At 38.1% G+C, this 14,093-nt stretch overlaps 1 protein-coding gene across 1 annotated transcript in view; it reads left to right on the top strand.

Annotated features, from left to right (window-relative positions):
- Nucleotides 1-14,093, top strand: part of SPEF2 (sperm flagellar 2) — a 172,681-nt gene that overhangs the window by 59,116 nt on the left and 99,472 nt on the right. Inside the window, exons 11-15 of the mRNA XM_029941009.1 lie at nt 5,129-5,348; nt 7,068-7,222; nt 8,849-8,924; nt 10,262-10,323; nt 12,497-12,600. Of these exons, the coding sequence (XP_029796869.1) occupies nt 5,129-5,348; nt 7,068-7,222; nt 8,849-8,924; nt 10,262-10,323; nt 12,497-12,600 (617 nt within the window). The remainder of the gene's footprint in view (nt 1-5,128; nt 5,349-7,067; nt 7,223-8,848; nt 8,925-10,261; nt 10,324-12,496; nt 12,601-14,093) is intronic.

Raw genomic sequence — 14,093 nt, 5'->3', positions numbered from 1 at the left:
AGAAAAATTGAAAAATTTGCCTATGTTTTGTGAAAAAATACATTGAACTCTTTTTTCTTTTTTTAATTAAAATCTGTTTCATTTATTTCAGTCTATTTATTTTGAAAGAGAGAGAGGCAAAGGGAGAGGGAGAGAGAGGATCTCAGGCAGGCTCTGCATTGTCAGCACAGAGCCCGATACAGGACTTGATCTCATGAACTGTGAGATCATGACCTGAGCAGAAGTCAAGAGTTGGATGATTAACCCACTGAGTCACCCAGGTGCCTCATTGTCTCTTGTTTTTCTTCTCTTTGGTTTTTATGAGAGCATATGCTGCTGACGGAGCTCATTTTCTCCCCCCGTGAATATTGCTCGGTTTGTTTTTTTTTTCTAGCCCAATTATTTGGACTAAGAAGACTAAGTTCAGGTTAATTGGGGGCAAGTTGATTGAACGCAAGTGATTGATTGATTGATTGATTGATTGATTGATTTTAGAGAGAGAATATGTGTGTGTGAGTGAGGGAGAGGGGTAGAGAGAGGGGGGGGAGAAAGCAGGCTCCACAAGCAGGCACAAAGCCCAAAGCAGGGCTCAATCCTTCACGATCCTGGGAGATAATGACTTGAGCAGAAATCAGGAGTTGGACACTTAAACAATAGGACCACCCAGGCGCCCCTGCAAGTGATATATTTTTAAAAGTGCTGATAAAACTGATCATCTTTAATAAGATTTGGAGAAAACTTGATTTTTTTAAAGCTATTAAGCTGATATATCTTGAATTCATAATATTCTGTACCACTGAAACAATACATCAGAGTGTTTTGAAGTTTGAATAGTTAGATAAATAGGTTATATATACTAAGTCCAAATAACAAAATATATCATGTATTTCTGTCATGTATTTCTACTCTTTGTTTCTGGTAGGTTGTGGATGGAATATTTATATAGTAATTATTAACTACTTATGTTCCTAAATTTGTTTTATATGCACTGAAGATCTTTTTAAGGTCTTCAAGTGACTTCAGAAAAATACTATCTTACCTAACTTTTCAGCGATTTGGATATAAACTAAATCTTAATTCTTATCTGTTTTTATGTCTTAATTATTTTTATTATTATGGTGATATTAAAGCATCTTTGGATACATTAGAAAATACAATAAAGCAATGTGCCAATTTACTCTCCCACCAGTACTGAATGAAAAGTATGACCAACCTTTTAATGTTAGCCAAAATGTGATGCATCATTGTTTTATTTCTGTGAATATCTTTATTTCTGTAAATTTGAACATTTCTTCAAAAATTTATTAGCCATTTTATTCTATTTTGACTATTGACTGTTCATATTCCTTGTGCCTTTTTTTTCTGTTGGGATATTTTTAATTTTATTACATACAGCTTTTTATAAACTAAGACTCTAAATACTTTGTGAAAAAAATATATATATTACAGACACTTGCCTTTTGTTTTTTATTTTAAATTATGTGTAAGTAGAGGCACCTGGGTGGCCCAGTCAGTTAAATGTCCAGCTTGGACTCAGGTCATTATCTCATGGTTCTGTGGGTTCAAGCTCCGCCTCCAGCTCTGTGCTGACAGCTCAGAGCCTAGAGCCTACTTCAGATTCTCTCTCTCTCTCTCTCTCTCTCTCTCTCTCTCTCTCTCTTTCCTTCCCTCACTCAGGCTCGGTCTCTCTCTCAAAAGAAGTATTAATTTTTTTTAACTTTTGTGTATGTTTATGTGGGGGGAGGGGAATGTATAGAATATTTTATTTTTATATAACCAAATATATCAGTCTTTTCTTTTATGGTTTTCATGCTTAGAAAACCATCCTGAAACATACAAATATTCATCCAGATTTTGGTGCCATCATGATTTTCTGGTTTCAGAATCTATTTTCATGAAAAATAGAAGGATATCCAACTTTATTCTTTTCAAATATGTGGCCAGCTATTTCAGTATCTGTTATGAAATAATGTACTTCTCTGCCACAATGAAATATATGTCTTATTATGTACTAAATTCCTGCATATACTTAGCTCTATTTATAGAATTTATATTTTTGTGCACTGAACAAACTCTTTCTGAAACTCATTTTTAATGTTTATTTATTTATTTTTTTTTTGGTGAGAGAGAGAGAGAACATGAATAGGGGAGGGGCAGAAAGAGAGGGAGAGAGAGAATCCCAAGCAGGCACCATGCTGTTAGTGCAGAGCCTGACATGGGGCTCTATCTCATAAACTGTGAGATCATGACCTGAGCTGAAATCAAGAGTCAGATGCTCAGCTGACTGAGCAATCCAGGGGCCCCTCATTACTGTATTCTTAACAAGTGCTTAATATATGGTAAGGCACATCCCCTTTTACTTTCGTAAGTTATTTAAATAAATATTTTTGTTCATTGTATTTCTTCTTTTGCCTTCATTTTAGAATCATTTGTCATAAAACACTAGCACTTTTGCTGTTGTTATATTCAACCTGATTAATTGGTAAGAATTAAACAATTTATAGATTTGGACCTTTATTAAATGTTTTACTTATTTTTAAGAGAGAGAGACAGAGCACAAGCACGGGAGGGGCCAAGAGAGAGGGAGACACAGAATCTGAGGCAGGCTCCAGGCTCTGAGCTGTCAGCACAGAGGGCGCTATAGGGCTCAAATGCAAGAACCTCAAAATCATGACCTGAGACAAAGTCAGACACTTTACCAACTGAGCCCCACGGAGGCGCCCCTATAGATTTGAACCTTTTAAACTTACCCTTTATTGAAGTTATTTTTCTTTATATTCCTCAGTGAAGTTTTTTTTAATGTTTTTTATTTATTTATTTATTTATTTATTTATTTATTTTTTGAGAGAGAGAGAGACAGAGTATGAGTGGGGGAGGAGCAGAAAGAGAGGGAGACACAGAATTGGAAGCAGGCTCCAGGCTCAGAGCTGTTAGCACAGAGCCTGATGTAGGGCTCGAGCCCACGAACCGTGAAATCGTGACCTGAGCCTAAGTCAGAAAGAAGCTTAACTGACTGAGACACCCAGGCACCCCTAGTGAAGTTTGAGGCTTCCTATATATGGGCTCTCTATTTCTTGGTTAATTCCAATGATTTTGTGAAAGATTTTAATTGAAAGCAAAAAAAGTTGACTCTTGCTGAGGCAGCAGGAAAATAATTATTCCAAGTATTTTAGGTAGTTCAATTAATCAGTAGGTAGGCTCAAGAACCAGGTTCAAGGTTTATCTTCCAAGGAAAATGACCAGACCCACCAAAGCAAGGTCTGATGAGAAAACTGTCACCACTGCCACCATCATGGGCACGAGTAGTTCAGGTCACAACTATCCCCTCTGCACTAGGAATTCAAGTCTACAGCAGCCTCCTTTACTTCTAGTGGCATTTCTACCTCTTTATCGTATTTGCACTGGCTAGAACTTCCAGAATAACGTGACCATTAATGATGAGTATCTTTTTCTTATTCCTGCCTTTAATGGAAAAAAAAAATGTGTCACTCATTTTCGTTCCCTATTTCATATCAGTCCAGAGAGTGTTAGGGAAGTTATCCTCAATTCATAATGTATTAAAAGATTTGTCCTGGGGTGCCTGGGTGGCTCAGTCGGTTAAGCATCCGGCTTCGGCTCAGGTCAGATCTCACAGTTCATGGGTTCGAGCCCCACGTCAGGCTCTGTCATGACCCCTCAGAGCCTGGAGCCTGCTTCTGATTCGGTCAGAGAGAGTCTCCTTCTCTCTCTGATCCTCCCCTGCTCACACTGTCTCTCTCTGTCTCTCAAAAATAAATTAAAAAAAATTTTTTTTAATAAATAAATAAAAGATTTATCCTATTTCATTTTAATTTTACTTGTTTTTTTTCTCATCAGACACAAATTTTGAATTTTATCAGCTGTTTCTTGCTTAAAACAATTGGGTGCTTTTTAAAAAATTTTAACCTATTAATGTAAATAGTGATAGGTTTAAAATCTCTTGTTTCTTTAATATTACATTACAAAATTCATACTTGCTCTTTTCTTCATCTTTGTTCAGAACTAGAAGCAATTTATCATGACTAGTTTGGACAAGTTCTATTAATAAAAAGTATCTTGATAGTTTTACTCTGTATCCATTTCCATTTTTATGAGTCCCCTCCTCATTTTTATTTAAAATTACTTTTTCCTATCTTAATGCTTAGTTTGCTTCCCTTTTTTTTTTTTATTTTAGATCTGGCATTTTATGGGACTGAATTTTCCTCTGAATACAGTTTGATCCTATCCCATATTTTTAATAAATCGTTTTAACGTTCTTTTTGGCATTTATACTTTTAATTTCCCCTTTAAGCCAAGAATAATTTTAAAATAATGCTTTTAATTTTCAAGTCCTTCCATTTCTCATATCTTTCAAAAACTGATTTCTAGTTTTATTACATAGAAGTAGGGAATGTGGTCCGTAGTTTGGTTTTTGGCCTATAATTGTTTGATCGTTTCAGGAGGAAACATGAAGAAACCAGGCGTCATACATAGTAGATCTACATTCTTTTTTTATTTATTTTTGAGAGAGAGACAGCGCTAGCAGGGGAGGGTCAGAGAGAGAGGGAGACACAGAATCAGAAGCAGGCTCCAGGCTCTGAGCTAGCTGTCAGCACAGAACCCAATACAGGGCTGGAACCCAGGAACCGTGAGATCATGACCTGAGCTGAAGCCGGACGCTTAACTGACTGAGCCACCCAAGTGCCCCAAACATAGTAAATTTAGAGGACACCATATTGGGCATGAATGTTCTCTTTAATCTTTCTTTAAAATACTTTAAAGTAAGCTTAGTATTTGCATAAGACAGCAGATAAACTATTATTCTTTTTTGTTTACCAATGGCAGCATCAATTTAAGTGTTTTTATGCTCAACCTGGGTTACAGCTTGTCTGATTTAACTCAATGTGCCTACTTTCATAAACTGTTAAGGATTTTTTTAGTTTTTTCTTTTTTACTTCTACATTGGAAGCTCATTTTTCTGCCCTTCTATATGAATGAATTATGTTATTACTCATTTATGTAATATAATCATTTACAGTATTAAATACTTTTGTTCGCTGTAATTTGGGCTTATTTTCAATATTAACTTTTTTAATATGGCTGAGCTCCACTTTTAAGAATATTTCGTTTTGCTTGTTTCATTGTTCTGTAGAACATGGTTGGCGAGTGGGCCTTACCAGGAGAAATGATGGAGAATGTACCTCCCTCCAACAACACCATATTGGGTCATGTGCTTCACAGACTAGTGGAAAAATCTCATCCTCCTCAAGTCAGAACAACAGTACCAGAATTACCTTCATTTGCTGTTAAAGGGTGCTTATTGGGGAAAACATTGAGTGGAAAAACTACTGCTCTAAAAGCTCTACAAAAAGGTAGAATTTCCTTTTTTTTTTTTTTCTTTTCCTGCTTATTGGATTCTGTTTACATTGACTGTAGCTGCAAATGACTAGATCTGTAGACAACATACAAGAGTCCACTAATATATTAGGAAAGTCTGTGATCATCCGAAATTTTATAACAGAGTGATTGTATAATTGCTTGTCCAAGGCACTGTTAGTGTTTTAAAATCATAAACTGGGACTGTCCCAAGCAAACCTGGATATATGGGTGCGTTATATACTGCTGGTACATAGTCTAGAGAAATAACAAGTTTTAAACTTTTCCTCATAGATTTATTTACCTACAAATGAGGGAGAAATTAATAATTTGTATCAAATACAAAAGAAATCTGCTTAAAATTATAAATGTGTTCATTCTTCACATCTGTTGAGTTCTGTCTTTTTAATGAGCCTTTGGCTTTTTCTGTTGAAGTCCATTCAGCTAAAAGCATAGGTTTCTATCAGTTTAGTTAGTTTTTATTCCATTATACTCATTTTTTTACTGTTTTGCTACAAAACTCAAAATTTAGAGACTAGTCCATCTTAAATTATTCTAATGCAGAGAAAGGTAGAGTAGATCATTATTGAGATGTTAAAAGTACCTCCTTAAGAAGCAGCTTCACAAAAACACAATTAGATACCACTTCACACCCACAAGGATGGGTATAATTCAAAGAAAAAAGGAAAATAACAAGTGATGGTGAGGAGGTGTTGCTTGGAATCCTCATCCCTTGCTGGTGGGAATATAAAATGGTGTAGCCACTATGGAAAACAGTTTGGTGGTTCCTCAATAAATTAAAGAATTACCAGATGATCCCAACAATTCCACTATAGAATATATACCCCAAAGGATTGAAAACAAGTGTTCAGAATAAATCTTCTGTAGGAATATTCATAGCAACACTATTACAAATACCCAAAAGTGGGGTGCCTGGATGGTTCAGTCAGCTGAGCGTCTAACTTCGGCTCAAGTCATGATCTCACAGTTTGTGAGTGCAAGCCCTGTGTCAGGGTCCATGCTGGCAGCTCAAAGCCTAGAGCCTGCTTTGGATTCTGTGTCTCCTTCTCTCTCTCTGCCCCTCCCCATTCTCACTCTGTCTTTTTCTCTCAAAAATGAATAAATGTTAAAAATATATTTTTTAAAAATACCCAAAAGATGGGGGGAAAGACCGTCACCTGATGAATGGATAACAAAAATAGTACATCTATCAAATGAAATATTACTCAGCCATGAAAAGGAGTGAGTACTACTAATGCATGCTAGAACCTTGAAACCATGATGCTAAATGAAAGAAATGAGACTCAAAAGGCTGTTTATTGTATGATTCCATTGGTATGAAATATCTAGAATAGGCAAACCATTAGAGACAGAAGGCAATTTAGTGATCACCAGGGGCAGGGATAAGAGAGAGAAGGAGTGACTGCTTAGTGGGCACCGAGTTTCCTCTTCAGGTGAGGAAAACTTTTTGGAACAAGATAGTGGTGATGGTTAGACATGTAAATGGCCTAATAGCTCTGAGGTGTATCTTTTACAATGGTTAAAATGGTTAAATTTATGTTATGTGAATTTTACCACAATAAAAAAAATAAACAGCTTGATCCAAAAGGCATTTCAAGGGAGCCCAAACGACAGCGTTACAGGGTGAAGCCAGCACAGAAGGATAATTATGTCAATTTCCTAAATTATTAATAAAATTGTCTGCTGTACTTTAGACTTTCCTATCCAGATACTTTCTATTGACACTCTTGTCCAAGAAGCTATCAAAGCATTTCATGACAATGAAAAAGTCAGTGAGGCACTACAAATTGAGAAAGATGATAAAGAAAAGGCTCTACCACTTCAGCATGAGAAGAGTAAAGAAAGCCAGGCAAGTGTGATTTTAGTTTTCTTTTCTGCTCCTCATATTCTAGAGATTTGAAGTTGGATGTAATCTAAGAGATCTTCTAGACCAGAGGTTAGCAATGTTTTCTGTAATGGTCCAGAGAAAAAATATTTTAGGTTTTGTGGGCCAAGAGTCAAAATCAAAGTTATTATGTGGGCATTTACATAGCAAAAGAGAAGATTCCTCCCTGCCACTCCCCCAACATACCCCAGTTTGCCTGGATGGGTCATCCAGGGTGGTTGGCCCACTTCGTGCCCAGTTACCATCAGCTGGAGAAAGAGCCCCAAGCTGGTAAGGCAGAGAAGGGGCGAACTTGCAAGAGGTTGGAGGTGGGTAGGGTATGAGTGCTGTGGGCAGAGGTCACCAAGTCACCAGCTCCCAGAGTTATATCCCACCACTGAGACCCTGGCAGTGGCCAATGGTGGAGTCTCTGTCTCATAGAGACCATGCCCGCTTTGGGCCACAGCCTAGACAGATGGGGGAAGGGAGTGGAGCAGAGAAGGGACGTAGGGAGATACCAGACTTGATCCCCTGGTTCACAGTGCTATTCCACAGAGGGATGCCCAGGTACTGTATACAAAACAGTTGGTCTGTGAGTAGATCTCAATCGGAGGGTTAGTGAAGGAGGAGGAGGGCTTCTTGTGGTGTACCTGCATCACATTCCCATCAGTATTGCATCTTGCTACATTACTGCATGAAGAGTCTAAGGCAGAAAGTAGGAGAATGTGGCCCCACCTTGAGAATCATAATGTGATACAGCACCTCATTTTAAAGGTGAGACAATAGAGGTCCCAAGGATGTATTGGCTTTCTTGGGATCAGAAAGCATATTGATGGCTAAGCTTTGAGTGGAAACCCAGATTCTAAATCCAATACTCTTCCCCCTACCTTATATTGTCTCTGTAATTGAATAAGTTAGCAGAGAATCTAACCCAGATCATTTGCATCAGCTGCAAAATAAATACCATTTAACCACAAATTATGAAAATAACTGGGAGAAGTGTGGGCTGCCTCTTATTCTGATGATAGATAATGTGCATATTTTTTTCTTTATTTCCTATGGCTCTGACTGGCACCTCTAGGATTGTTTTTTCTAAAATAATGTTCCATAAACTCTACCTCTTTCTCATGTTTCACTGTATTTTCTTTGTTTTTTTTTTAATTTTTTATTTATATTTGAGAGACAGAGACAGAGTAAGCAGGGAGGGGCAGAGAGAGGGGGGAGACAGAATCTGAAGCAGACTTCAGGCTCCAAGCAATTAGCACAGAGCTGACCCAGGGCTTGAACTCACAAACCGTGAGATCATGACCAGGGCCGTAGTCTGATGCTTAACTGACTGAGCCACTCACTGTAAATTCAAAATATCAGTTCCTGTATTTTACATAGTGATTGGAGGTCATTGGAAAGACAGTACACCACAGGCTACTGTGTGTTTCTATAAGAATAATCATCAATTTTGCATGTTTTCAGAAATCATTCAGCTTTTCTTAATATCATAAATGTTATAGATAAAATAATGTTAGCCTTACTTATAGAAATAAAATTTTGAATGTTATTTAAATGTGACAATGTTAAAATTTCTGTGTGTGTATGTGTGTTTTTTCCCCAAAGAATCTACAGAATGTATCTGCAGCTCATCCAACTTCAAATGAAGCATTGCCAGAAACAGAAGATAAAACCGTACTTAGTAAGTGAGATATTGAAACAAATCACCATTATTTTCATTAGATGGACAGACAGATAAATAGTAAGTGCACATGTATGTGAGCACACACTTGCTTTCAGGGAAAAAAAGGGGAGACAAGCGGGGTTTTGCATAGTTGTCTACTTGGTAATCTAACAGAGAGAGAAAGGTAAACGCAGAAGTCCCCAACCTTGGTCTATAAATAACGGTAAGAGATGAGTATCACAAAGGAATCTTTCTTATGCTCCTTCAAGTAGTTGCTCAGTTTTGTTGTGCCTGTGGTAACAGCCAGGATAAATCCTCCCTCTCCCTGGCTTTGCAGGGAGATGGTATTTTATTGTTTCGTTTTGCCCAAGCAGATCTGGGGGAGGGGGAGGGTTGGGGCTCCCTGCACGCTGCTGTGTTCTTCACTGATTGAGGGAGGCTATGGGGTCCGGTCTCTTGCACCGCCCCCCCCCGAAGAGTGGTTCCCTACATAGAGTTAAGTTTATGTCCAGCCTTGGGCAAGGCGAACAACTAGAACCAAGCTTCCAAACCTAATAAAAAATTACCTCACTTGGGATCTGGGTTCTAGTCTTTCAGATGCCTTTTAGAAACATTAAAGGAAAAGAATTTTAAGTCTTTTCTAGCTGTGCTAGTGAAGGCTTGCCATATTTAATAGTTTCCTCGTCTTCTAGCGTAAAGTTCAGATCATCTTGTGGGCACGTCATTATTGCCGTCACCAGTGGACTGTGTGGTGAGCACGGCGCTCTCCAAGATCAGTTGCACTTTCCATCTTTTAAAAGGGTGCAATTTGTCCCTTATTTCACTTATGTGTTTCTTACAGGATTATTTTAATTGATTTTTAGTCTATTATAGGTACTGTATGACATATTTTATTACCAAAGTCCAGACTCTGAAAACTTGGGTTTCCCCCCCGCCATAGAATTCAAGTAAAAAATGCTACTGACTTCTAGACTTTTCTACTTTTAGACATATTTGTTACCTGTACTGTGATAATTCTGGAAAATAAAATTAACGAATTAACATTTTAACAAATTTTTCTTTAGACACTTAGCTATTTTTCTGAAAAGAAACCCCAAACTATAGTAAAGTATTTCTAATGTATTATTACGCATGAGCTGTATAGAAGCTGTATAGTGTGGAAAACACTTGGCCAGGATTTTAATGTTGTGGAACAAAGATGAAGCATTCTGTGGTGATTCTGTCCTTTCCTCCAAGCATCTCAGGCATGGCTGGTTCCAGTTACCTATCTGTCCAAAACCGTGGGCAATCAAACTCTAACATGGTTCTTCGTGGTAAATACTGGGCTCTCTTCTCACCACTTTTCCTATTGGTAGGTACTGAGACAAATAAAACTCCAGAAACTGAAGAAGTCAAATCAAGTGATAGTTTCTCTGAAGTAAGTACTGTAACTAATTTTGACTACTAGTAGATTGAAATATGTCATGATTCATAGTTTCTTGGTATGTCTTCAAATGGAATGAAATAGTGATGTGCTCCTTTTCTGGTTTACAGTAAATATTATGGTAAAATATTAACTAAATCTGAGTTACTTAATATTCTTTATATTCTTAATATTCCTTATCTCTAAAGCAGTGGAAATTGCTATTCAGTTTTGCCAGGTAAGAAAGTAACTATGTGATTTTTTAAGTTTTAGTCATATGTCAAATTTATGTGTTTTTATTTACCATTTGATTTCCTTTCCTTTCCTATCCTCTTTACCTTTAAATACTTTTTCCCCCAGAATTTCTCCTTAGACTTATTGGTAACTCTACAGAATTTTTTATTAAAAATAAATATTCACAATAATTCACTCACTGTTACTTCTAATGGAAACTAGCAATTCCTTGTATAATATTGCTTTTCAGTTTATGGAGATATCTTTTTGTCATCAAATAGAATGTCCTGATTAATCAAGTGAGATTTTATTAGCTTTATTTTGATGATATTTAGTTACTTTTAGTGTGCATTTCACCTGGAGAAATAATTTTAGTTTTTAAATATTTTAGATTTCAAAACTGCTTAGAGATATAAAAAGTTTGGGAGGGATATACACCAAACTGTAAGTATGACAGCCAGTGAAGAAGGAAATGGGGTTTAGAGACAGTGATGAAGGGGCATTTATCATTTTCACTCTGTGCATTTGCAATATAAATTAGCAGAAATGCTAAGTATATTTTTTATATTTACTTTTATTGAATTACAAATCCTCCAAATTCCATTTTTAATTCAACTCAGAGAGCATACTTTAAAAAATTTTTTTAAATGTTTTATTTATTTTTAAGAGAGACAGAGAGGCAGTGTGAGCGGGGGAGGGTCAGAGAGAGGGGGAGACACAATCCGAAGCAGACTCCAGGCTCTGAGCTAGCTGTCAGCTCAGAGCCCGATGCGGGGCTCAAACCCATGAGATCATGACTTGAACCGAAGTCGGACACTTAACTGACTGAGCCACCCAGGTGCCCCAAGCACTATTTTTGGTGCACTGTTGTAATTATTTGGGATATGTCAGTGAACAGAAAAGGCAAGGTCCTTGGACCTTAAGGAGTTTACATTCTAATGGAGCCAGATAACAAACCATAAACACAGAGTAAATGAATTATATGGCCCGTTAGATAGTAATGAGTCAGAAGAAAAGAAAATGGAGAGTGGAGGAAGGGGTCAGAAACACAAGGCCAAGGCCTGTGGGCAAAGACGGAAGGTTGCTGTATTAAATGGGATAGACCTTCTTTGAGAAAGTGAGATCCAACCAGGTCAAAAGAAGATTGAGGGAACCTGCCAAGTGCAGCTGGGGAAGCATCTCAGGCTGTAAGAACAGCTGGAGGGCAGCCATGCTGCAGGAAGGTGCCTGGCCAGCAAAGTGGGGTAATAGTAAGGTATAAGGTTAGAGAGATGAGCAGGAAGAGAGAAAAGTCAGGTCCGCCTTTCAGGCACGATGAGGACATTTGAAGTAAACGAGGAAACTTTACCAGGTTTTGAGTAGACATCTGGTATCATCTGACTTGTAAAATACTCACTGGTGATTAAAAATCAGCCCTAGGGAATTTTCCTGTACACAGAGCAGCTTTATTGGACGAGACCTTCTGCAGATAACGCTATCAGTGCTGGACCAAATAGAAAAGCTAATTATTTGATGGCCGAAAGCCAACCATAAAAGATCAAAGCTGCAGACAGACAGGCAGCATAAAACTGTATGGAATTGGATCACTGAAGGAAGGGGACTCCCTGGTCAAGAGCCAGACCTGTACAGGTTATCCAAGAGACACGCCATGTCTGTGTAGCATGACAGTGGCGAGAACTCAGGCAGAAATCTTCAAGAGTTTCAAGTTAAGGCATCAGAAAGTGAAGGCTGGCAATGCCAGAGCAGCTGAGAATTAAGAGGAGGAAGGTCTTGGCCAGGAGGGAGCCACCCAGAGGAGCCTCAGTATCCGTGCACACTTCCCCTGAGTGCTTAGCTGACTTGTACCAGGTGGTCAGTGTCTTCACCAGAGAGCATGACCATTTCATTTTTCACCCAAACATTTGGATTCTGACTTTTAAAGTAGTTGTATTCTACCACTCATTTATTTTCACAGCTCACTGTGCGTGCTCAGCTTGGTGCAAAATCAGAAAAGTTGCTGAAGAAAGGAAAGAGCATTTCTGACACGTTGCTAGTGAGCATCATGGTAAATGCTATTAAGTATGTATTTTTTCATCTACTAATATATTGTTTATCAGACAGAGATATATAAAGAATAATATAGTATTTAAAAATTTTAATATCTAATAAATAATGCCCATCTATGTGAGAAAACATAACAGCGAGATAAAGATATGTTTTGTAATTTACTTGCTTATATTTCACTTCCCCCACTTTACCAGTCTTCACTCACCCAGGTGAAGGTCAGGTTCTTTTCCCTGAGGAAGTCGAGAAAAAGTTAGATACTTGGAAAAGTCAAGGGACAGATTATATAGGGGAGACCCTGATTGTGGGGTCACAAGTCAGTGCCCTTCCCTGCTTTCTGTTTCAGGAGAAGGAAATGGACCCAGGGATTCAAAGGCTGGTCAGTGCTGGATGGGAAGGCAGTGAGAAAGGGAGGTTGCACAGATAAGAAAGGAGTTCTAACAGAGAAAGAAATGAAATCGTAACTTTTAATCCAAAAAGCAAAATCTCAATTTTACATAATTAGGCATTTAGAAGAGCAGAGTTGAAGTCTATTCCCCTTTCATATGGTTTTTCCATTTGAAGATCCAAAATAACAATTCTTGGGGCTGAATTCTTTATGGAGGATGTGGCACTGAAAGCAAAAACCCAAGAAATGCTCCTTACACTACAACAGCTTCTAATCTAATTGAGAGAAGAAAGGCTCACTTGAATTATCTCGATTATGAAACACAGTAATTATTCATTATATAGCAAAGTGAATGAGAGCAGACTTCATTCAGGTTAGGCAGTTCTGGCTCCATGCGGGACCCGGCAGGGTAGGGAGCCCTCTCCAGGTTGGCATTGTGAGTATTCACAGTGTGCTAAGCTCATTGCCGGGTTCTTAACATGAATCATTTCAGTTTATCCTCATAACTGCCCTGTGAGGTACGTCATCCCACTATGTGTAGAAGAGAGACAGGTTCAAACCTATGAACACAAGCTGGAAAATACAATGCTTTTTAACCTAAGTGAGGAGATCAGTTTGTTTGAAGTAAATGATTCAAAACTGTGAGAGACAAAGTTATAGGGAAGTAAGTTGTGGCCAGTTAGTTTTTTGGTTGGTTTGTTTGTTTTTGTTTATTTAAAGTTTATTTTGAGAGAGAGAGATGGAGGGGGAGAGAGAGAGAGAGAGAAAATGAGTTGGGTATGGGAGGAGAGAGAGGGGCAGAGGATCCAGAGCGGGCCCTGCACTGACAGCACAGAGCCCGATGTGGGGCTTAAATTCACAGACTGTGAGATCATGGCCTGAGCAAAAGTCGGACGCTTAACCAACTAAGCCACCTAGGTGCCCCCAGTTTTAAATACACATTATGGCCTCTGAACTATATCTGGAGGGCAGCAGGGACCTACAAAAAGATTTTAAGCAAAGGAGTGATTGTGGTGCATTTATAAGCCTCGTGTTAGCTGTAAGGTAATAAAATTTGTGCCAAAGGAGGTTATAGTGGAGTTGAAGGAAAGGTAAAGGCAAGACTCATTGTATTGTTACT

The sequence above is a fragment of the Suricata suricatta genome, chromosome 6 (genome assembly GCF_006229205.1).
Source record: "Suricata suricatta isolate VVHF042 chromosome 6, meerkat_22Aug2017_6uvM2_HiC, whole genome shotgun sequence".
In the NCBI taxonomy this organism is placed as follows: Eukaryota; Metazoa; Chordata; class Mammalia; order Carnivora; family Herpestidae; genus Suricata; species Suricata suricatta.
This window is presented reverse-complemented; position numbering and strand designations above follow the sequence as displayed.